The sequence below is a fragment of the Nothobranchius furzeri genome, chromosome 7 (assembly GCF_043380555.1).
Source record: "Nothobranchius furzeri strain GRZ-AD chromosome 7, NfurGRZ-RIMD1, whole genome shotgun sequence".
Taxonomy (NCBI): domain Eukaryota; kingdom Metazoa; phylum Chordata; class Actinopteri; order Cyprinodontiformes; family Nothobranchiidae; genus Nothobranchius; species Nothobranchius furzeri.
In genome coordinates, this window is record NC_091747.1 from 47,249,355 (window position 1) to 47,274,833 (window position 25,479).

General features: G+C 42.0%; 2 protein-coding genes across 2 annotated transcripts in view; both read left to right on the forward strand.

Moving 5' to 3' along the window:
- The first annotated feature begins 1,499 nt into the window (after positions 1-1,499).
- ncapg2 (non-SMC condensin II complex, subunit G2) lies at positions 1,500-10,876 on the forward strand. The gene is made up of 27 exons (XM_015954636.3): positions 1,500-1,584; positions 1,811-1,893; positions 2,698-2,865; positions 2,997-3,111; positions 3,280-3,437; positions 3,513-3,644; positions 3,715-3,809; positions 3,890-4,046; positions 4,117-4,209; positions 4,283-4,408; positions 4,475-4,654; positions 4,870-5,022; positions 5,144-5,366; positions 5,447-5,544; positions 5,639-5,809; positions 5,882-5,952; positions 6,033-6,186; positions 6,263-6,436; positions 6,514-6,630; positions 6,802-6,939; positions 9,320-9,419; positions 9,496-9,698; positions 9,775-9,909; positions 10,153-10,256; positions 10,349-10,449; positions 10,520-10,619; positions 10,694-10,876. Exons 2-27 carry the CDS (start codon positions 1,816-1,818, stop codon positions 10,743-10,745), a joined length of 3,396 nt encoding a protein of 1,131 aa, XP_015810122.3. The 5' UTR covers positions 1,500-1,584; positions 1,811-1,815; the 3' UTR covers positions 10,746-10,876.
- Positions 10,877-14,565: 3,689 nt separating this feature from the next.
- The window catches only part of ptprn2 (protein tyrosine phosphatase receptor type N2), a 183,420-nt gene continuing 172,506 nt past the window's right edge, over positions 14,566-25,479 (forward strand). The window contains exon 1 of the mRNA XM_015954635.3: positions 14,566-14,795. Within this exon, the coding sequence (XP_015810121.3) occupies positions 14,711-14,795 (85 nt within the window). The 5' untranslated portion in view covers positions 14,566-14,710. The remainder of the gene's footprint in view (positions 14,796-25,479) is intronic.

Genomic DNA, 25,479 nt, shown 5'->3' on the forward strand with positions numbered 1-25,479 from the left:
TTTTTTTGTCAAATGTTATGATTTTAAATCACCTAATGCATCGGGAATTTTGATGAATAAATAGTTTTGTTTGGAAAATTCTATCTTTTTGAATATTTCTTGGACAGATATTAAAAATTTCTTCCAGTCAAAAAACGTATAAACCATGTATAAATGGTATTTGTGAGGACCATAGACATTATACATAGACGCCCCGTGGACTGGTGCTGTCTATTGGAGCTAGCGTAGCAGCTGGCCGCCATCTTGGATGGGTCCCCATTCACCCCTAGTGGATTTGTATCTACTGAGGAAGGTGCATACCCAACTAAAACACATTTATGATGCATTTTCACAAGCCAGACATGTGGTATGACCTGTTAATTAGAAATATGAATATAATTTAATAATATAAATACAAATATGAAACACCAACTGGTAGGTTAGAAAGGTCAATAGTAATCTCAAGTGATCTGTTTTCAATAGTGTTTATTTATTTTTACAACCCTAAGAAGGTGCTATACAAATAGGACAATAGATGCCTGCGGGCAACATACAATTACAAATAAAAAACAGCTAAATTAAAAACAATAATTTGAATGCATTGCTACTTCAGTCGGATATTAATCAGGAAGGGAGGCATCCACCCGCCCGTCCATCCTCTGCATCCACGTCAAGTCATGTCTCCATGTGTGGAATGGAGGTGGCTGCATCTACAATCAGTATGGAGCTAGGATTGGGACAATATTCAGCGTAACTTGTACCAAGTTTTGTAACTTCGAACTTCATCACATGTAACTTTGGATTTGTAACTTGTAACTTTAGTTTTCTAACTTGTAATTCTCAATTTGTACTTGTATTTCTTGTTTTGTAACAGGAAATTTTCATTTTGTACATGTCTTTTTTATTTTGTAAAATCAAACTTTTATTTTGTACATTTACTACTCATTTTGTAACATCAAACATTCATTCAGAAACATGAAACTTTCGTTTTGTAACTAGCAGACTTCCAAATTGAAAAAAATCAAGGTACAAGTTTGAAATCAAAACTCTCAAAACACACATTTCATTATACAGGTACAAACCTCAAATCTACAGCAGATCTTTTTGTCTCTATTCTAGCGTCAGTGGGAGGAACTTGGGTGGAACCAATGAGAGCATGAGTCTTAGCTACCAATCACGTTTCTCGAATTCCTGTCCAATCATTGGGAGAGGAGGGCAGGGTTCTGTCAGAGCTGTAGAGGGAGGGTTAGCTCCATAAATCAGCATCAACACAAACACCAACTAACTCAAATTTTTGCGCTTACCTTTCTATTTGCTGACATAGTTTTGGGGCCACTTAGGACTCAAACCCACAGCCTTCTCCAGTCCACGGGGCGTCTATGATGTCTGTGGTGAAGACCATCACAGATGTCATACAGACAGAGGTTTTATTTGTGGTGTTTTGTCGCCATCAAGTGGTTAGTGTTGTCGGGACAGTAGCGAAGGCAGCGTCAGGAACGTTTTAACGTCAGCACGTAAACTTTCCATCCAAATTTGCGCGGGTATGCAGCTGCGGCAGTAGAATGCCATATCCCTGTCGTGAATCCTGAAAACATTAATTAAAAGGTAATCGATCGCGTGAATGGGTTTTATTCCTCGTTTTTCATCATTGTATTACTTTTTTCGACGATTTTTGATAAGTGTGGTGTTTTAAATGAGTAAAAAGCATTTTTTGCTAACGTTTCACGGGCAGCCATGTTTGTTTTGGTTTTGGTATAGTAATAGAATCTGCTGGAAGCAGAAACTAATGTTTCTGGACTTTCTTCTACGTTTTGGGTCACTTTGGAACCAGGAATCATGTCCAAGCGAGAAGCGTTTTTAGACGGCGTCTGCAAGGAAAACGTGGAGGACTTCCTTCGTTTTATTCAGCTTCATGTAAGTAGCTACTGTTCATTAACAAAGATGGTGTTTTGTTTGCTCGGCGATTTCATGACTCGTGTTATAAGAATTATTAAAATAATAAGTTAAATTCTGGACATAGACGCAAGAAACAAACGCATAAAAGTTGCTTTAGTTGAAAAAAAACCTGTTTTTTTATTTTAAAAATTGTATAATTTAAAATAGCGAAATTAAATAGACATTTCTAGTGTTAAGTGTGTTTTTATTGATTTTTCACAGTAAAACTACAAATTATTGTCGTCTAATTGGATTTAAAGTCCTACCTTATTTGCATTTTTGTTGCACAACATCCCATAATACACACAATTGATTTCTATTTGATACAAAATGAGACATCTGCAGTAGCCTGGGTCCGTTGGGGCTTTGTTAGGGGGATGAATCCGGTTCATCTGAGTTTACGCCAATAAAGGAAAGTTTTTATTTGGGCAAAAATGATGATGTCCTCCTCACAAACCAAATTCTGAGCTCGTTCAATGGGATAAAGAGGAGATAAGCCTCCATCCAGGGACCAAAGTACATCATTTGGTAAACAGGGTCTTAATAAACGAAGGAGCTTGAACGTCCATTTATCTGCAGTTCATTTAGTTATTAGTTTTAAAATATTGTGTCTTTAAGTCTCAAAATATTCAAATATTTTGATGAAATTAAATACCTCCAACGATCTTTAATACAACATCAGGCCAAGGCGGGGACGCTTTTTGTAAACATGGAGGCTTTCTGGGTATGTGCTTCCAGGAAATCTGTGGCTGAGATAATAAATCTGTGCGTCTTTCTGAGCAGAAGGACAAAACGGAGCCCTTTGATGTGGAGGAGGTGGTGCAGGAGATGTCCAGAGAGCAGAGGCTGGCTCTGTGGAGGAGGCTGGAGACCCTCCTGCAGGACGTCTTGCTGGAGTTACCTCCACAGCGCTGGGAGGAGCACATGCAGCAGGAGTCGGCTCCGGATCCCGTGAGTCTGTTCAGTCGTAGCAGGAGATTCCTGATAGCAGGCTTTGATCTAGGAAGCTATGGCTATAGAGTGTGAAAAACCTTTTGGGGAGATCTTAGTTTTAGATATTTTCCCCAAAACCTTTCCTACAGAAACAAGTCGTAGCTGTTGTGGACGGTGTGACGTTAGTGGCTACGACGTCCCTGAAGGTTTTACAAGACGGTGACACCTACGACGCACTTTTGCAGATTGCCCACAGGCTTCATGGTGAGTGTTTTTAAAAACTTAATCCAGTCTAACATATTCAGATTTAACAAATTAATTGGGAGTTTTAAGAAACATCTCCCCCCCCGATCGCGCTTAGATAATCCTAAATCCAGTTGAATCAACATTAGCTCCATCTTTCTGGGGTTTTTGTTTTGTCTCTCCTATCAGATGTTTTGGTGTCACTCCCCGAGTCGCAAGCTCATTTGCAGCTCCACATACAAACTCTGTTTGAGGCGTGGTGGAAGAAAGGGCTGCAGGAGAGAGAGAAGTTTGGCCATGTGACCTTTCTCATCTCTCTGCAGAAGAGCTTCACCTTACAGAAACCGGTTCGTTCATCCTGCTTTCACATTTCCCATTCCTCCTGAGACCTGATTTCATTTGCAGCTCGTTTTTGTTTTCAGGGGGCTGAGATCCAGCGAGTGTGGAGTCTCCACAAAGTGCTCCTGACTCTGGATTACGAGTTGGACAACAAGCAGCTCACCGACCTGCTGCTCCAGTGCGTCCAGCATCCTACGTACATCAGAAACGACGACGTGAGTCGAGCGGATTAGGGTCGCCTGCCTCTGTCCATGATCTGTCCTGATGATGTGTTTATCTTCACAGGGAAAGCGATTCCTTGTGTTTCTTTTCAGCTGGAATGTGGATTTCATCTGGGTTATTCATGGAACCATCAAGAACCAGCTCCAGTTTTACAACAAGTATGAAGCCTAAGTTAGTCTCAGCTTCTATTGGGTTTACAATCTACTTCGATTTCGTCTGATTTTCCCCTTTTTTCCAGAGGCATGATCTCTCAGATTTCAGAGATCTACTTCAGAGCTTGGAAGAAAGCTAGCGGGGCCTTCCTGGAAAAGATCGAGAACTCCTGCATTCAGGACTTTATGCAGAACGCCATCGTTCTCCATCGAGCATCTCCTGTTCACTCCAAAGTCCGACAGGTAGGATGTTAAATAAGCTTTTTAAACGCTTAACCCTCATTCACGTCTAACTTTCTGTTCGTTCTTGTAGATTATGAGCTACTTTCACTCCAGGAAGGGCTGCCACAGCGTGGACAAGATGCTGTTTGATCTGTACAAGCCGATACTCTGGAAAGCTCTGAGCGTATGCCGACATAAACACAGTTTGTACTGATTTAAGGTGAGTTTGTTTTCTGACGTCTGCTTGATTTGTTCAGGTTCCAAACTTTGAGGTACGCGCAAACGCCACCTTGCTTTTCACCGAGGCCTTCCCGATCCACGACCCAGACCAAACCAACACGGAAATAGACACAAACATCCAGAAACAGCTGGACACAGCAATGGTAGGGATTCTCTAAGAGACTCGTGGAGGGATATGGTATCAGAGTAACAGTCTGCGTCCTCTCCAGAGCCTCCTTGATGACCCTCACCCCACCGTACGCTCCAACGCCATCCTGGGCGTCTGTAAGATCCTGGCTAAGTGCTGGGAGCTCCTCCCTCCTGGCGTCATCTTAGACTTTATAAAGAAGCTGTTGATGGAGCTCGCCGCCGACTGCAGCTCACCGGATGTCCGCTGCTCGGTCTTTAAGGTAGATGACGTTCATCTGAGACTCGTGTGACGTGTGAAAACCCCGGAAATCAGAGCCGGTGGATGTGTTTATCTTAAAAATGTTCAGGTTTTAAATAATCTGAAACTCACTGATAAACAAATCACAACAAATGTGCAAACATTCAAAAGCAATGTCATTTAGGGGTTTGTGTTGAACCTTGGATGAGCTCTATGTTTATTTTATTTTGTCTCCAGTGTCTGACTCTCGTCCTGGACAACCCTCTGAGCCACGCGCTCCTGGAGAAGCTCCTTCCCAACCTGAAGTACAGCCTCCACGACAACTCGGAGAAGGTCCGCTCAGCTTTCCTCGACATGCTCATCAAGGTGAAAGCAGCTCGTGCTGCCAAGGTAACAGATCCAGAACGCTTAAAGAACCAAACAAATGATTTAAACTCAATCAGATAATGTTTTTTTTTGTGACCAGTGTAAGTGGAATTCAACTAAATTCCCGCTTTGTACGGATTTCCAGTTCTGGGACGTGTGTAACATGGACCACCTGCTGGCCCGGCTGGCGATCGACTCGCCTTCGGTCTCCAAACGCATCGTGGAGCTGCTCTTCAACTCTTTCTTCCCCGTCAACGAGTCGGAGAAGGAGTGGTGCTGCCGGTGCGTCACCCTCATCCAGATGAACGCCATGGCTGCCAGGAAGTTCTACCAGTTGGCTCACAAACACACGGCCCCCACGAATATAAGTATGCACGCTGCGATCGGATATAAACGGGAATACGTTTCAGGTTCGACTGACATTTAGTGACCGTCGTGTCTCTTTCAGTAAAACTGATGTTGGCCATTCGCCGCTTGCTAAACGGCTACATCCAGGTGGGCGGAGACCTGACGGACATCAATCACAGCAACAAGGAGAACAACACGGTAAGAAAGACAAAAATGATCGAGATCTCAAACAACATAGCCCTGATCGTCATTTGTGCCATAACCGAGCAGCCGTATACGTGGGGTCATTCAGGTTGAAGCCCCTCCCCCGGGGCACGACCCCACCGTCGTGTCCAGCTTGCTGGAGATGGTGGTCATTCTATGGAGGAGCGTGGAGAAGGCGCTCAAACAAAATGAAGAGGCTCACAAGTACACGACAGCAAAGTTTGGCAGCGTCATGGCCAAGTACTTCCAGGTTTTTAAGGTGCGTTAGCTGCTCTGAATTAGATTTTCTATCTCTTTAAATCAAACCAGAACTAACAGATGCTTCTTTCAGGATGAACGATCTACCGCTCCTCTTTTACAAATGGCCTCACTAATGCCTCCGGCTGCTGTTCCAACCTTCAGGTGAGTCTCGCGTGGTCTCTTTGTTGTTTTCGTGTCAGCAGATCAAACCCACTGAACCTCTTCTTCTGGGCTCGTCCCAGCTGTGGAGTTTTATCCAGACTGAGGCGGATGGACCCTAGAGCTGCTCTGGCTCAGTACTGCCACCTGCTGGACTGCATCTGTAGCTGGGGTCAGACTGCTGACGTCCTGGAGCTGGTCACTGATTGGCTGAGCGAGGCTCTTCCCAAACAAGGAGTCAGTTAACGTTGATTCTCGGATCATCAGGATTTAAACTTGATTAGTTTTAAAGTCTTTTTAAAAATTATTTTAGAAGAAAGCTGCTAAAGGCAGACGGGTGCAGATTCTGGAGACCGTGGAGGCCAAGCCGGACCTGGCTCTGGTGTACCTGGAGTACCTGTTCAGCCACACCTCCGCGCAGGAGAAGGTCCTGGCTCTCTGCCAGGGGCCTCTGAAGCAGCTCCACACCATTCTGGGGAAATGGAAGGTGCAACAACTGATGGCTGTGTGTGTTTCTCAGTCTACGTGGTTTACTAACAGGGTGTTTTCTGTGTGTGTTGACAGTCAGTGCTGTACACACACCTCGGCTCCACCACAGAAGATCCTGAACTCCCCGGAGTTGAGACGGCGCTAAACGCCTTCACGTTCCACGTTCGGCTCAGCGCACACCTGCAGCACAACGTAACCCTCTATGCTCATCTTTTCTAATGAAGTCGTCAAATCAGAGCAAAACTGCAGAGAAAGCTGCAGAAAACCTTCTTCCTCGTGCTTTTCACATTTGTCTTCTTCTGGCAAGCTGCCCTCTTTTAAATTAGAGTCAGAAATAAAACTGAAGCATTTTCTCTTTACCAGCTGACAGAAGGTCGAGACTACCTGCTCTCTCTGGAGGGCGTGGCAGGCTGGGTGGCAGACCGGGTGCTGCCCTTCCTCAAGCATTTAAACGAGAATGACACAGAGAAGTCTCAGCAGCTAGCAGCACGAATAACTGAGGTAAGCTCTAAAGGTGCTCACAGCTGCAGAGATCCAGGTTTAATTAGGAGATGGCACTACAGGGTGTCCGCGGGTCCTTAAAAAGTCTTGAAAAGTTTTAAATTAGCTTTTCCAAATTTAAGGCCTTAAAATCCTTAAAAATGACAAATAATCCTTAAATAATTTTCAAAGGTCTTAAATTACCAAAGACCCAGTAAACAAGATTATTTTATTTCTATAAAATTTTCATGAATTTCTAGTTAGTATTCAGCATTTTTTGTGTGTGTGATGTTGGCATAAGCGCAACCGTACTCATTCAGTTGGTTGTGGAAAGGGGTTATTTTTAGGGATGCACCGATCAGGTTTTTTGCTGCCGATCACCGATACCGATATCAAAGAATGCTGATCACAGATACCGATCACGTGGATTGGTCATAAATTTTCTACAACATTATAACGAGTGCTACAAACTACATAATCTGGGAATAAAGGAAATGTAACCTAATCTAAAATGGTCTGTATTAGGGTTGTCACGGTGTGAAAATTTAACCTCACGGTTATTGTGACCAAAATTACCACGGTTTTCGGTATTATCGCGGTATTTTTTTTTAAACGTGCTACATTTTCACACAATTAAATAAACCCTGTATGTCAGGAAATGTTGTCCTCAGTTTGTGTCTAAATTTTGCCTAAAATGTGTTATTTTGTAATTATGTTTATTTGTTTACATTTTTTCCCTTTAGTCTTTAAATACCAATATTTGCCCATAACTTCTTATTTTATGTCTGTTTGATGTCATCATTTAAAATATTAGATCAGATGATACTCAGTACTCAAGTAGCCTTCTAATCAGATACTTTTTTACCCTTACTTGAGTAATAAACCCTATATCAGGAAAATATTGTCCTCGGTTTGTGTCCTTCCAGTGAGCTTTGCAGATGTGGGAAAATGTCATCAGGCAGTAATCATTGTTAAATTCATAATTATTCTCGGAGAGAGACCAACTCTTATCTGCCCCTGGGAGCCCCGTAATGCATAGCGTCATTTCAACATGGCGGTGTCCGCGACACGGTTTATATGCAGGTAGCGGTGCTGCGGCCATTTTATATAGCGACTCGTTGCATTCTCCCTCAACCCAAATCCTCGGATCACGCATTTTAGCTAAAACGCTAACGTTAGCTTGCCTTGCGTTGACTGTAGAGTTGTGGGTGATGGTCACGCAGATGTGTCATGAGATTTGAAGCGTTGCTGCCTTTCACAGACACTTTTTCTGCACGTGCTGCAAACAGGATAGCCGTCTTCTATCAACTGTCCCTCGGCATTCTTCAAGTATCCAAAAGATGCCCGTACTTCCAACTTTGTCTTCTTTGAGGGATAAAAAATGTCCTGAGCACTGCCGTCTCCTCCTTTGGCCATTATTTCAGCTTTAGCTTCAAGAAAGTTTTGGTTGTAAACAACAAAGTGCGTATGTGCCGCCGGCAACTTTAGCAGATGATACGGTGGCTGGTAAGGGTCACCGCGCCTACACCGCAGCCACGGTAATCCACCGAGATAATATAGTTTTTTTAAAAACAAGACGGTTATTATTATTGTCAACTTTTTTTTACTGGGGTTTACCACTACACCGGTTACCGTGACAACCCTACCTGATCGGTCTGCTTTGATCTATTTTGAAAACTCCGATCAAAACCGATAGGGGCGCTATCGGCCGATTGGGATCAAATGCCGATCCATCGGTGCATCCCTAGTTATTTTTAGATGAGCGCATTAGCTGGTTAAGCTAGTGGGAGCTTGCGTCATGGGGAGGTGAACGTTTAATGGTAACTGGATGGCTAATCCCACGCTCGCGACATGGTTAGCACCGGTTCCAGGCAACAGCTGGAAATTATAGCTTAAATTTAATTTGAAAAAATAGCTTAAATTTGGTCAAAGTGGCCTTAAAAAAAGGTCTTAAAAAGTCTTAAGTTTGGCTCCCTTAAACCTGCAGATACCCTGCACTAGAGCAGAGAAGTCCTTCTGTCACGTACACGATGGAGATGCTTTTAAAGAATCCCAATGTCCAACACAGCTGCTCGTCTTTAATCATGGAGGATCGTCAGACTGGATGGTGTGTGAAGGTGCTGGGATCAGTGGTGTTGCTGGAAGTTTCTCAGCATGCTGATTAAATCATCGCTCCACCTTAGATCTTCATCCAGCTCAGAGCCTGGATTAAGATGAAACACGCTGTTATCATGTTATCCTCAGTGTTTGGGATTCTTTTTTATTCTGCTGAGTAAATTTAGACTCCTCATTGATTTTTCTGCTGACACACACACACACACACACACACACACACACACACACACACGCCTCCTGTTCATGCAGAAAGGGGCCATTTCTTCTTGTTTACATTTGTCATCAGAGCTTTCTCTCAGTGTGCCGCGACATTCTCCTCGTGGGTTTGGCTGACGACACGTTTAAGGGTCAGATCCTCCACCTGTGCTCGCTAACCCTCCTCTCAGGTGAGCACCTTGAACACATATTTGCGCCTGCACATCATCCTGTAAAGCTTCATTCTGACTCCTCGTGTGTTTTTAGAGCTGGGCTACATGTGCATCCCTGCAGTGCTGCCCATTTTAAAGGAGGTGGTGAACAGCTGTGTGCCTATCGACATCAACCAGGATCAGGAGAGTCCGGAGGATACCAGCGCTGTCCTTCTGGGCGTGGTGGCCAACATCTTCCAAAAGATTATAGAGTTGTTGGCACGCCGCCTCAAGAAGGAACCAGAAGAAGGAAAACAGGCAGGGCACCATTTATTAGTAATGACCTGTTTGAGGTAATACTAGTCATAACTGGTTTCTGTCTCGTCTCATTCAGCTCTGCCAGTCAGCTGTTCCTGGTCTGACTGACTTCCTCCAGGTGGCGCAGACGTGGGGGAAAGCTCCTCTCAGCGGGGTCTTCTCTACTGTTTTTGCAGCCATCGTTGTGGAGAAGAGGCACTTACTCCAGAAGGTCGGAGGATAGGAGCCACTAAACACAATAATATCATGGCTGGAGATAGAGCGGCGTTGGTTTTTCACATTTTCTTACACAAGTGATCTACATCGGTTGCGTCAGAGTGCACAAATTAACATAAATAGACCAAATCTGCCCTAGTCAGTGGTTTTCTGTTCGAGTTTGACTAGATATTTATTTTAAATGACATTTATAAATAAATTCTCATCGTCGGTGGCTGTTTTTGTTTATTTTGTAAAGATTACCCATCCTGAGGAGGTGATCGTCCCACAGTCTGTGAACGATATGCCCCCGTTGTCCAGCATCCTCCTGTCTGTCGTCCTCAGATCCCCCTCTGTCACCGGGTACACCCTCAAACACTCTTCACCATGCTTACCGAACCAGCACTGACTGGTTACTGACATAAAAGATCTCTGATGACGAACGTTTCTCTCAGGGCGTTTTTGTCAGAAGTCAGCTCATCTCTAGACTCCGAGGTCATCAGCAGCCTGACTGAGCTGGCGGCCGTTCTACACGTCCTGGCTGTCGTCAGACACTGTAAGCTTTCATTCACGGCCTCGGCGTTTGTCTTCTGTTTTTAAAATAATTGACAACTTTTGTTTATCAGCGGGTCGGAGCAAAGGGGACTTGAAAAGGGCCGCCGTGTCCGTCCAGCAGCAGATTCACAGTCACGCCGTTTCATCTGTGGACGGCAGCGACATCCAGAGGTGAGATCCAGAGAATCTGATGTTTCAGGACAGATGTTCATAAATCAATCATCCATCATTCTTTTCTCCTGCAGGGTTATTCATGCTTCTTCAGTGACTACTTTAAATGAGATTCTGGAGCTCTGACTTCCTCTACTAAAAATAAAAAACAAATGGCTGCTGTGTTTGCAGACACGCATGAGTTCCACATTATGTAAACAAATACAGAATTAGTTGAAAAAATAGAAATTTCCAAGTTTCTTTGCTTCACAGTTCTTTTATTTTTATTTTTAAACAAATGTGTCAAATGTATAAATTTGTATACGTCAGTATCTGTTTTTAAATACCTGATGGGTTTGTCCGCTTTAATCTGTGTTTTGTTACTAATTACAATGAAAAAAACAATAAATCAGCTTAAGCTGGGTGTTTATTCTCGCCTCTTGCATGTGCAGCAGTTTGTAGAGTAATGATGGCGCAAACAAGCAATCTATCATCCGCTTCTCATTCCTTCAGGGGAACCGCTTCTGACTTCAATTTATAAACCGTGACATTAAATCAAAGGTTTCAGGAAAACATTATTTATAAGGCAGCAGGAACTATGGATCATGTTGTTTTTCTCACTCTTCTAGGAAATAATCTAGAAAATTTAAAATATTTGCTTTGTTTTAAAGAACACCCATTTATAACATGTCCAGTCACATGATCTATTGATTTTTGACATCTGATGCAGCAACCAGCAGCTAAATTGTATTTCTGACCCAAGATGAGCTTTTTGACATGACTAAATAAGTTGATCTCTCAACTCAGAATGAGTTGGCCATGCTTTGAAAAGTTTCGAGGGGAAATACAAACTCAAATCCTGTCAACAGTCCCCATCTTCTTGTCTAGATCCTGCTATAAATGCAATGAGAATTGTGCTAGAAACCTTGGATCCTTGGTAGCAAAATACTTCAAGTGTTGTAAGACTTTTGAAAAAAAAAAAAACTAGATCCCGTTAAACATAATGCATGCTTCTATTTGCCCACTGAGTAACAAAAAACATGCCAGAATGGGGTAAAACTGGAAAAATAAAAGACACTACTGGCACATCAAAACTAAAATCCATTGCATTATATGAAGGGTTTTATTATGCTTTTAAAGTATTTTTTATGTGTTAATACATTTTATTTATAAGCGCCTTTCAAGTAACACAGGGGCACTGTACTGCAATGAAAACAAGCAAAGAAGAAATAGAGTAAAAATTGGCAATAAACAAAATAAAGACCTTACAAAATTCTAACTAGATAGTAAAATAAGTGCAGTTTAACAGCTGTCACCATTCTGCAATATGGTGGTCAAACAGTTGCCTTCTGATATAGAACATTTTTTTAAAGGGATACAATGTAACTTTCATGTTTTTAAATGATTTTCTTGAGCCAATATGGGTTCAAATGTTCCTTTACAGGAATTAATATCGCTCAGACCCCACCACCGTCTGTGGGCGGAGTAAGGCATTTGCAACTTCAGAGTGCCGGTATGGTCTGTTGGGACATGAACACAGCTGATTTGTTTCATTTAGTGAGGAATCACTCTTGTAGACGCTAATAAAGACTAGTGTTGTCAAAAAAATTGATACCTAGATATAAATCGAAACTAAAAGTGGTATCTAAATTAGATATTCCATCCCTGTGGTATCGATATTATGGACTATTATACACAGCCTTCTTCAAGTACACTGACACGCACGACAGCCAGATGCAGTAAAGCAGCCTCCGCCTCCCAGACAGAAGAAGAAGACGCCGCATGGCTACATTGCAATTTCCCACGCGAGTTGCCTCCGATCCAAGTTTTCTCTGCCAAATAAATAAACAAAAACATAAACAGCGAATTTGGGAGGTGCTTCACAGCCCAACTTAATTAGCATACCAAGTCCGACACGTAGTTGTATATTCACGCTTATGTGCTTAAAGGAAACTCCCGTTTATTGCAACCCGGACTTAATTTCTAGCATGCAGTACGTTTGTTTACTCACGCTGACAACTTTGGTGCTACTTGGATTCCCCGGGGTATTTAGATCCATCGGCGAATCGCCATCAGTGTATATCCATATAACGGGTGCGGACGGGCACCCATGGTGCAGCCTCGAAATAAGACATTATCTGCACCAAAACATCTTCATGTCGAAAGGTTCATATTAACATGATTCCCCTGTTCGTTTGGAGCGAGTCTGGGATTTCTAGGCGTAAACCGACTAGCTGCGGCTAATCTAACCAGCGCTTTTAATGACGTCACTGCCGTGCGCCAGTCTGTTTTTATTAAGATTACCGGTAGATGTACCTTTGTCCTACTGTGGAGAAATTCGTTTCTCCCTTTATTGACCAACAGAGTTGTTCAAAAGTACAGAACAAAACATATGGCATTACATCTTATGGCAAAAATGCACCTTAAACAGAGTTTAAGCAGCAAAACATCACTCTGCAAATAATGTATATATAGTGAGACAATTCATGATTTAAAGTGTTAACTTTCACCAGTTTTTGTATGCACGTTTTAAAAAATGCTGATACTTGAAAGGTTTAAGCACTTTATACACTTAATTCTTAACATTAAATTTTTGCAATATAAAATGAGGATTGTTATTTTTTGAATAAACTTGTTCAATAAATTGGTGTTTTGAAATAGTATCGAAATCGAGTACCGAGTTTTTTTCAAGTATCGAGAATCGAGTTTGAAATTTTAGTATCGTGACAACCCTAATAAAGACTGGGGAGACATTTCAGTTGTTAGATTAAGTTAAAAACGCTAAAGGTTAGTTTATGCTGGACGCGTCTGCGAGGTCTGCACGGCCCAAAGTTTCCGCACAGCGCACCTAGGAAATGTTTTAACCACATGGACGATCCTGCGTGGAAAAACATGGCAGACTGGCAATCGCTCGTAGTGGCGGAGGTTTGTAAGTACAGACATTTTTATGATTCGGCCCATAATGATCACCGTGGTCAAAACTTTTCACATCTGGAACACGTGAGATAGCTTTGAGGGTGAGGGCAACTAAATTCTGCAACAAAATTAGCCATGATCAAGGTAATTCTGTAGCTGGCCTGTGACAAGAATACCTACATGGCTTTCAGTCTTTATTTGCATACAGATTGATTTTAAAACAAGTCATTAATTGTGGCCATGTCTGAAAACACACTGGTACTGTTATCAGTTAGTTTTTCAACAAATATGTAATGAAGAGAAACATTTGATTGTGATTATATGAAGTACACAATAATAAAGTAATATTTCAGTACTTACACTTAAAATGCATTTATTTTTTTTTAGAAAGGGTATTTCAGCCATTTCTATGCCTTCTCAAAATTCCCACGCAGCAACTGTGTGTAAAATCCAGACCAATGCAGACTTCAGCAAAGTGCAGATCAATGGTGTAAAAGAGGCGGGGCCAAGGTCCTCTCGCTCGAATCTGGACACCCTACGTACTCGCACTACTGGACAAAAACATGCAACTGGTGGAAAGAGGGTGGAAGACCATAAGACAAGACCATGATGTGCCAATTAAGTGTGATTTAAACTGAAAAGTTTCATGTTTTGTGAGTTTTGATGGAAACTTAAACACATCAATAAATTAACATTGCTTTTCCTTTAAGCTCTCAATTTTCTGTCTTAAGTTTGTATTCATTAAATCATTGTTATTTGGGGGGGCAGACTCAATTGGGTGGGAACCGGTCCCCAGGTGCCCCCCCCCCCCCCCCCCCCAGTAACACCACTGTCTAATAGGGTTTTGAACTGTTTAACCACGTGTTAATGTGCAGTTTCTCTGGGGTTTCACAGTTTTTGAGTCATATCTTTGCTTCCTAGGCTGTAATCATTCAGCTACGTCTGTCCTCATCCGTGTGTTGCTTGCTCTATGCATCACCCTCCTCACCATGTGTGTGTGTGTTTGACGTCAGAAAAGGAGGGGCTCTTCCGTCAAGCTGGGAGCTGTTTGTGGTGCTGAAACAACGCCTGTCTCCTGAATCCTGCCTCTTCCTGTCAGTTTCGCTTCCTCCAGCAGCATCATGCTCCCCTAACATCCAACATGCCCGTTTTAGCGCAAGTCTTTGGTGAGGATTAGTGATTTATTCAGCAGCGGTATGGATTCACCATGGTGTCCCGTCTTCTTCGCTGCTTTGGCCGCCAGCCTTTGCGCCTCACCTGCTCTCGCCGACAGAAAATTCGGTAAGTCTGCTGGAATAATGATTCTCCAAACATCAGCGTGGCTCTGTGCGTGGCTTTTGCAGACTTTGACCGAATCGCGCACAGGAACACGGAGTCTCTGCGAAAGTTGAGGGGAAAAGCCTACGCTGAGATCAATTAGCGCTTTATATTTGCACACAATTGTCTTAAAGTTGTGTTCCTCCAGCAGTTAGAGTGAGATCCGTAAGAAAACTTACGTAATCTCGTAGGCCTAATGGACAAAACGTTGCCTGTGGGACAGTTTTCTATCAGAGTTTAATGTTTTCTAAATCTATGGGATCCAAAAGGTGTCAAATTTCTTACGGGCTTAAATGTAAACATCCATGAATTCCTTTTAAGGCAGGGGTGTCCAAACTTTAACCAAGTCAATGGTTCTTGCAGGTCATAAATATGTGATTGTTTGGGCATTGTTTTCAATGTTCACTCAAACCATAAATTAATCTTATCTATTCAAGACATGAATGTAAAACACAATAAAAATGATACAATTAATGAGTAAAGAAATCATCTGAATTAAAATATAAATATGTATCTGCTGCTCACTATTAAAAAAGTTTATATCTATAGTTTTCCGTGACGACAGCAACAGGCAAATTAAACAAAAAATACATTTCAAATAACTTAAAGAGCAAGTCACCCAAATCAACTTTTTTTTCTGATAAACTATATAAATGCGTGTCTAATCGTGCTGCAGACACGTGCGGTCAACAGTTTTGCATTTTAGTTTATTTTAGTTAAAATTTTTATTTTTTTGCCTAAAACTGCCAGTGTTGTGCCGTTGTCAGGTAAAAACTCTGCACTGCATTTGAATCTGCCATCGCTATTGGCTAAGAACCCTAGAACATTAGCTGGTACCATATGATGTCACAATGTTGTTGTGAGCCTGTGTGTGTGTATATTTGTTAGCGGCTCCGCCCTCTCGGTCTGCTAGGCAACATCATTTGTTGCATTTTTCAAACAGGAAGTGGGAGTGGAGTAAGACTCTGGTAGGGGGTGGCTTGCTCTTTCAATTTATTTTTCTGAAATGTTTGTGTTCCTCAAATATGTAGTTAAATGTTTTGGATACATTGTTTTTTAATAAAAAAGAATAAAGGAGCAATGCTATGCATCGCCACAGGCTACACTCTCCCAGAGTTACCATAGGGACCAATTTGGTGTACTACCCCAAAATTATCTTTGGTCCTGTCTGGCCACCCTTATCAAACTTTTCTGGAGGCGCCCCTGCAGAGCAGCCATTGTGCAAAACAATTTTTTGTTGCTCACAACTTCAGTTGAGAATCTCCTCACTTGTCCCTGTGAAATTTACACTTCTCATCACACCCTGTGATCTGCAGCCAGAACACACAACCAATACAACTTTACCACAAGCAAATATAGCTTTCCAGGCGGCACTAAAGATCTATGATGATTCATACCTCCAGACACCGAGCTGCATCATAATGGGTATATTTAGAACTGGAGGATGTCCTTTCAGTGTGTACGTTTCTTATCCTGCAACAGAAATGCCTGGGATCTGTGCTCCTGCAGGCTATTACTGTACAGTAATATGTCATGTCTAGAACTCACCAGTATTTCTTGTCTCTTTTCAAATCATCATCATATTATCTCATAGGTTACATAGTGGGATGATGTTAATCCCAACCAATAGTATTGAAGATCTCAGCACTGCTGGGACCCAGGATTGTCTGTGAGTTCAGAGCCAACAAGCAACTGATTTTCTAAATTAAAATAATTAAAACTCTTAATGCTGGATAAAATATTTTCCAATGTTTAGTTATTATTACTTAACATGCTAACAAGTTAAAGAGCAAGTTCACTCTTTTTCAGTATATTTGCAGTGGCTTCTAGTATTTCTTCTTCCGGCTCTTGGAGAGTACAGACGCTTTTATCCTCCTCTCCTCCCCATCTTATCCCCAAGGCTCTTGGTCTGTCTTTGGGTGTACGGAGCTTCTGCATTTTTTCTGGAAACTGGAAATTATTTTAAATGGACCTGGTCAGTTGGTCTCTCAATGCGATTGACAACATTTTTCCAACGATGACAAAGGGAGAAGGGGCTCTCGGGGGCCCCTCTGGGACAGATCCAGTTGGGCATATCATGGACTCCTGGAAACAGTGGAACCTGATCTTCTTATCTCAGCTGTCTGTAGAGAATTCTGAAGATGTCTGGATATTCATGATGTTGGTGTCAGGTTTCCTGCTTTTTGGCCTGAGCGGTTATCTGGCTAACCGGAAAATTAACGAGCTGTCGAGGAATATTGGCTCACTCCCGGAGCTCAGGGATGGATTACACTCCGCTGTGAACGCACAAACTCATATAATTGTCGAGATGAATCGTAAGCTTGGAACTTTGGCTGAGATTCATGCATTGGCACAAAAGATGGATGTGATCAAGGAGCGAGTTGACGAATCAGCACAGATTGGGATAGGTTAATTTACACCATTATTGGATTAAGTGGGGTTGAGGACCCATGAAACATTAAGACAGAGAGGCAAAGACAGAGAGGAAATTCTCTCTGTCTGGCCCCAAAACAATTTCTTATCTGAATTTGGTGCCCTTGAGCTTGTGAGGTTGAAGTGAATACTCCCCCTCAGAAGAAATGTGGAATGCTGCCGTCGCCATGGCAACCCTGTCTCCCTATCCCAGCCTGGCCGGGACTGCGACCGGTGAAGGCCATTGAATCTTTCCAGGAGTCACTGTGCTCCCTAAAACCTAACGACCTCCTCCCCCTGTCCAAACGGAGGTGACGAGCGCTGCTTATCATGGCTGCATTCACTGATGTGAGGAGAGTCCCCAACCCTACCACCCCACCTAGTGGACACTTATGTTGTGTGATGTCTGAAGTCTGTTGCATTTCTGTCTGAGGTGTTTTTTGCATAGCAAAGCTGCCCTCCCTGTGGAGGGTAACTCTGAAGTGCCTTTGTTTTCCTCCACCTGACCCTATCCTCATATAAACCCTCTGATCTCTATTAAGGTAGCTCGACTCGGGTTGCGAATGACCACAGTCACCAATTCTTGTCATGTGTCTATGCCTATGTATGTATGTCTGATCTCAGAATTGTGTGTAATGCAACTCTAATTTCCCTCTGGGATTAATAAAGTATCTTTGAATTGAATTGAATTGAAACAAGTTTTTTTAGCCACATAACCTTAGTTTGCCTAAATAGTTTGGTTCAGATCAGATTGATGAGCTAACCGCTAGTCTGGGCAGAGCCAAAACCAAAGTGGATCGCTGTTGTTTTAAAAAGAAGTCCGATTTCAAAAATCTGGCATGAATTTATTTAAATGTTCTTTTTATATTTTTACATTGCTCTCACTTGATTATACAAAAAAGAGCATTGTTTGCAGTGCAATTGGTAATATTTTCAGCATTAAAATGTCTGCTTATTTAGAGATGCACTATTTAAAGGAGGCTCAGATGTGCTTGTGTCAGGAACTAGCAGAATGCTACACCACTGATTGTTTACTCTGCAAAGTCAATGTTTTATCTCCACAAATAACACAAGCCGGAAGGGGATGTGCAGTGTTATGGAGATGCTAATGCTAAAGGTTAGCTACTACTAGCCGAGACATGCTCTGCTGTCTTCTAGATGCTAAACAAACAAATGCCTTCGTCTTCTTCTATTGCCACTCTCTTAACAGGCACAGCAGAGCTTTTTTTCCGAGACTATAACTTGCAAGGCATTTATTCCTACTAGAGACCATGGCAAATGCATTAAAAATATAAGTAAAGTTGACCTTTACCACTCATATTGAAAAAAAAATACCCCAAACTTTGATTTTTTACATATTTCATTTAAAAATCAGACATGATGGAAAAGACACGAACAGAAGTTTAATCAATCTGGCTAATTTACAAGTCCATCAACACATTTTTAAAACAATGGATTTAAGTTTTTCTCCAACCAGTTATACAATAACTCAGACATTGCATCAGAAAGTGCACCCTAGCCCTCATAATTAAAAGATTATTTTTTAAGTTACGTCTTTAACCTTCATTTAAAGAGTGCTGGAAGGTTATTATCTTGTTTAAACTAAGCTACAAAGACTGTAATTTGAATAATGAATATGTTGACTACAGAGCAGTGTTTAGCCAATGGAAAATGTGCAAAAATTGATTTTTGTATGCGGCTACACCTCAGTGCGTTGCACTCAGAATTCCTCTCAGGATTGTTAAGATTCTGTTCAGCATCTCTAATCTGCTTGCAGGGCTTTGGAGGTGCTCTGAATCCCAATAACGGCTACGGGAAAAAAAAACTCCAAAGCCCTTTTCGAACAAAGTCAGCTACGCTCTACCTGCAGTGCTGTGGTTGGTTGACGAGAAAAATAAAGATTACTCTACTGAAGCGTGAGTTTTTGGTGCACCTTTGGATTTGAGGACCACAGAGCTCAGACCGAGCACACAGTTTAAGTTCTTTACTGTTGTGTATTGATTACGTTGATCACCAGAGGCTTGAAGGGATTCTGTCCCTGCTTGCTTGAGCCAAATTTATAGTTACAGTTCACTTTTGCACACAAATACAGAAGCATTACAGAAGATGGCTCCTCATCTCCAGCATGTAAGTGCAGATCTTATGCTTTAAGGCTCTGCTGCTGGGTCTTTTTATTACTAATGGCTTTCTGCAGCACCTCCTAATACACCCAGACAAGTCCGATTTGATTCATGGGGCTTCTGGGCTTTATCTGTTTTGCTACAGGCCTCTTTCTTGCAATAGATCTTAGGTGTGAGGGATGATGCAAAATGTCCATTAGCTGCACTAAATCATTTTTAGGCTATGCAGTGATTTTGTTTCAGTACAGAGCAGGTTAGGTCGATTTTGCTTAAATGTTATTTAAATGTGGCGAGATTTTGTTAAAAACATGAAAATCTTGACTTAAGGAGGAACTTTTGGAAGGTTATGCAAACCTAAGGTTCTGTCTGTGGTGGATAGCTCTTTGAGCAGCCTCTGTTTAGAGAAGAAAAGTTTATTTCTGAACAGATTAACATGCTAATGGCTAGTTTGACAACACCAAAGTGGATCTTAGTATTTGTCGCGTATCATCTGTGAAACATATTACGAAGCTAGCTGCCGTTGTTTAAGTCAATGGGTGTGTTTCCTATTGCTATTTAAAAAGATGGACATCAGAGTGTGTTCCAACTACAGGGGGATCACACTCCTCAGCCTCCCTGGTAAAGTGTATTCTGGGGTTATGGAGAGAAGGGTCTGGCGGATTGTCGAACCTCGGATTCAGGAGGTGTAATGTGGTTTTCGTCCTGACCGTGGAACACTTGAAGAAGAAAAGATCTTTTCAATAGCGCCTCTGAAGATAAAAATCATGAGGCGCTTCACAAAAACAAAAAAATTTAAACATATAAAAAATAATTTAGAAAATGATTAAAAAACATTTTTTTAAATGAGCAAAAAATTGACTATTGTGATTAAAAATGTAAAGAAAAAGAGAGTGAATAGGAAAGAGGGAAATCAGTGGATCCTGAGGACCAGCTCTATACCCTTAGGAGGGTCCTGGAGGGTGCATGGGAGTTTGCCCAACCAGTCTACATGTGTTTTGTGGATTTGGAGAAGGCGTTTGACTGCGTCCCTCGAGGGGCCCTTTGGGGGCTTCTTCGGGAGAATGTATAGTATACAGCTCTTCTAAATCCGAGACCATGGTCTTGAGTTGGAAAAGGGTAGAATGCCTTCTCCAGGTCAGGGGTGAGGTCCTGCCTCCAGTGGAGGGGTTTAGGTATCTCTGGGTCTTGTTCAGGAGTAAGGGAAAGCTGGAGCGTGAGATGGACAGGCAGATTGGTGCTGTGATGCGGGCATTGTACTAATCTGTCGTGGTGAAGAGAGAGCTGAGCCAGAAAGCAAAGCTCTCAATTTACCACTCGATCTACGTTCCTACGCTCACCTATGGTCATGAACTTTGGGTAGTGACCGAAAGAAGGAGATCGTGGGTACAAACAGCCAGAATGAGGTTTCTCTGGAGGGTGGCTGGGCTCTCCCTTAGAGATAGGGTGAGAAGCTCAGTCATCTGGGAGGGGCACGTAGTAGATCCGCTACTGGCTCAGGCAGAGTTGGCTCAGGCATCTGATAAGGATGCCTCCCTGGTGAGGTTTTCTGGGTATGTCCAACTGGGAGGAGGCCTAAAGGAAGGCCCAGGACACGCTGGAGAGACTATGTCTCACGGCTGGTCGGGGAACGCCTTAGGATTCCCCCAGAGGAGCTGACCCAAGTGGCTGGGGAGAGGGAAGTCTGGGCCTCTCTGCCCCTGTGACCCAACCCCAGATAAGCGGCCGAAAATGGATGGATGTGTTTCCACCGGCTATTTCTTGGACGTGTCCCAGAAGAGACCCAAAAGCGTAGTGTTGTGTTGCTCCACTACATTTACGCTTCAGGTCTATTTTCATGAGCTATGATAGAATGCTTCAAGCTCGGGCCAGACAGGAAGTCAAACACAGGTACAGTGTAAAGCATCCAGCAACTTTCAAAATAAAACACGGGCTCATTTTCTGTTGCTTAACTAGTACAAAAACAACACGTGATGCCTCTGTGGTTGAGGTAAAAAGAAGGAAAATGAAACCATATAAAATTTGGATGCATGCTGCCATCGTTCTCCTTGCTTGTTCTCTCATGATCTGACGAAACCACGCATGATCTTGAACATCTCCAGTAATTTTCTGACCAGCTTCTTTGAACACTTTGTCAATTCACATCTGAAACACTCCTGGTGGGAACTGATGCTCCACTGAGCATGTGGGGATTAGGCGTTTATTGCTTTACGTGCCGCGTACGCATCTGGTGGAAATTCCATCTTAGATAAACTTCATATATTTTAATCATTTACGTAGAATTCAGTCAGGAGAAACAGCTTCGGTTTGATCAGTAATTCACAATTACCAAGTGGATTCCTGACATTTTGAAACAACTTGATTCTCAAAAGGTTCAAGCCGTTTATTTGGCCGCTGCTAATTTCACAATTTGCTCATTATACAGGAAGTGTTAAGAATATAATTTTGTTTAGTTAACAGTGACCATTTTGTAGTTTAAGTTACGTTATTAGCATTAATGACTGATATTTCTGAGATTAGAGTTTTTCCAAGGGTAGTAATCCACTGATTTACCTTATCAATCAAATCCAAAGTGATCTCCATTTCTCCAGATGGAGGTTGTTCTGCGCTATCTGCAACAGGTGAAGTTGGTCATGCTTAAAAAAACCCACTTGAAATCTGAACTATCGCTTTAGGATAACAATCCACCTTGGCCACACTGTGACTAGCAGTTAGCTCATCAATCCTATCCACACTAATCTCTGTTTCTCCATATTGAGGTTGCTCTAGAGCTATCTACCACATGTGAAGTTGTTCCCAACCTTTCTACGGATTCCTACCTCCAACGCTCAATGAAAGATGGTTTTAATAGGGATGTAAACATCTCCCAGTTGGTGTCATATTTTACGCAGGGCAGTCATCTGCAGCCACGTCTTTCTGGAGGAACACTTCTGAGCCAAAAGAAAAGACTTCTCTCCATTTCTAAAACTCTGCCTCATTATTAAAGCTAAATCCGATCCAAGGATAAGCACTAATAGGATAACCTAACTAACATAACCCTCCCTCACACTCCCAGTAAAGGTCGCAGAGGATTCGTTTCTGCACCTCTTGGGATGCCTGATTCGACCTGCCTGATCTAGGGTCAGCTTGAAGCAGCTAGCACTTAGTTCCAACTTAATTGACATGTTGGATGAGAAGTCTCTGTAGGATTCCCTGGAGGCGTTGACTTAATAACCTATTGTATTAGATTTTCTTGTGCAGCACATCCCTTCTGTGCCTGAGTGGTGCTGCAGCCTGGTTAAACGAGCATTTGTCTTGTGTTATTTGCAAAGCCTGTTTGCAAAAATGAACCATCTCAACAGCTGCAGCGATGGGTTGGGGAGAGGTTGATCAACATTGAGATTTTCTGCTCCCATCTGTTATTGTGTGTAATATTTGTCCATTTATTCCTAATAATAAACAGCGTAGTCCTCTCAGCTGCAGCACGCAGCTGCTGAACTTTTATTTTATCTCAGGGAGACATGAACTGCTGCATGGTGAGCCATTCAGGTGTTGCTGCTTTATTATTGCTGTCCAGAAGGGAAATTAGACTTTAAAATTTTATGGTTTTCAGCACATTTTTATAGTTGGCCTTGACGGTGTAAACACTTCAGGATGCTAGTGTAGCTGATGTGATTGTAAGCAAAGTGCAGCGTGTCTTTATCATTCTAAGAACCTAAAGGGCTTCAAACGAAGGCAACTGGACTTCTTTGGTTTCTAGAAGACGTCTGCTTCTCATTCGTCGTCGATGTCATTAGGCCCTATTGTGTCGGAATGGATGTTTTGATAAGATGCAGGAGGGCGTGGCCTAGACTGAAACGGTTTTGAAATTAGCTTCCAAAAACTACTGTTTTTTGTTTTTTTTCTCAGAAGTGATCAAGATGGGGAACACTTGGATTGTCTCCAGTATTATACTCTTTTCCTGCACACTCTGCTGAAGATTGGCTTAAAAAACATCAATAGATCAAGGATCCACCACCAGAATTCTTCATATGCAGAGAAAGAACGCTGTGCTCCTTCTTTCTCTAAGACGAAGCTCTCTCTGTGTTTTTTACTTTCATCTCTCCTTGAAGATGGTCTCTAAGGAGGGGCGTGACACCCCTAACGACTCTCAGCCTCTCTCACCACACGTTGGTGATGCAGCACATTATTAGGCTGGCAGTTTTTGCCATTTAACTAATTTTTTTTTACCCTTAGAAGCATCTTAAGTGAATAAAAATAACTATTGCACTCTGTTTTGTTGTCAGAACACTTTTCATGGGCACCTCTGCTCGTTTGAATTCACTCTCAATTTTCCAGAGGCGGACGTTTCAATCAGAGCCAACATTTATTGTAAGGACAGTAATAAGAGGATTCACAAGGGCACACACACTGAAATGAGATACCTACGATCGTATCATTTTACGACTAATTTCTGTCAGCACTGTCTACTGTGTTGCATGTTAGTTACATTTCTGCCAGACTTGCTCAGATCCATTGAAATGCAATTAGTTTGCACGTCTTCACGGGCAGATCTAATCTACAGCTAACCGTAATGGCTGACAGCGGTTAGTGGATCCTGCCTTGTGATAATAATCTGTTTATACGCAACACATTTATCACATCAGTAGCGTAATGAACTTCTGAGGGACATTAACCTCAAACCCACTAAAGACACACGCTTTGTTTTTAACGCTTGTTCATTATTTCACAGTAGCTTCCTCAGCTCTTTGGCTTGATATCGTCATCAAGATCAATAAAAAATAAATGTTGCTGATACGTCTCTAAACAACCTTAGTTTGCCTAAATTGTTTGGTTATGATCAGATCGATGAGCTAACCGCCAGTCTGGGCTGGGCCAAAAAAAAGACTGCTGTTTAAAAAAAATTCAGAATTTTTTTTATATTTTTACATTGCTGTCACTTTATTATAAGAAAAGAGCTAACTTGCCATCCAATTGGGGATATTTTCAGAATGACTATTTCTGCCTAATTAAAATAAATGTTCACAGGGAAATAAATAACACCTGTTCTTTTTTAAACATGGTCTTTTATGCTAAGTTTCACATGCATACAGAATGTGGAAATAATCTATTACACCTATTTTTTGGATTAGCTGCACACAAAAAAAAGACGGGAATGGAGAAAATTTGCATTAATGGACTCACTCACCTTGGCTCACGACCGGGGAAGTCTGTTGTTGATTTAGCATCCAGGAGAGAGCAGAGCGCATCTCGACTAGAAACTAATGTTAGCATTAGCAATTCCTCAACATTTTCTAAATATGCACAGGCTGGTGTTATGTGTGGAGATAAAACATCAACAGTTGCAGGTTTTTATTACCCAAATCAGAAGGTATCAGAAGAGTTGCACTGCTGTTGGCCAATCATAGGCAAGGCATTTGCATATCACAAATATTAATGAGTAAAACTACAAATCCTTCCGTTTTCTTCCCTGCCACTTGTCTAACTAACTTCTACTTCCTGAAACCGGCGTATGAGAGCCTTTTTCCACTGAGACCACAGCAAATGTATTGAAATAATGAGTGTATGACTTTTTGAATCCTTTATTGCAAAATTGGAAGTGCTAATTGAAAGGTTTTACAAAATGGGAATGTTACCTGATGACTGATATTGGCCACTATTCAGCATGATTAGCTCAGCAAATGAGTGACCATTCTGAAACTCTAAATGTCTTGAAATTATTTTTTGAAGCTGTGAATTTGCAGTTCTTAAGGGGTTATTAAAAAAATCAATATTCCCCCAGTCTGTTAAAATCACTAAGGAGGAGATTTTATGTTCAGAATAATGAAGTCTGTTAATTTGAGATCATTTGTATATGACCAAAGTTGGTATCCACAGCTTAAAGCCTTTACAAAAATTAGCACTCAGCATAACCCCCAAAACCGAGAATCCTTTGGCGCTGTTTTAAGATGACAGAAATCAATTTTGGACTTGGTGTAGTTGGGAATAGATGCCAACTTAAACTCTTTTTCACCAAACGGAGGTATTGGACAGGACCATCAACAACAGATGTTGATTTTTCATCACTTTTCTGCAGAGTTTATGTGGCAAGGTGGAGAAACGAGGACCCGGGCGGGATTCGATCCCCAGACTCCCAGGTG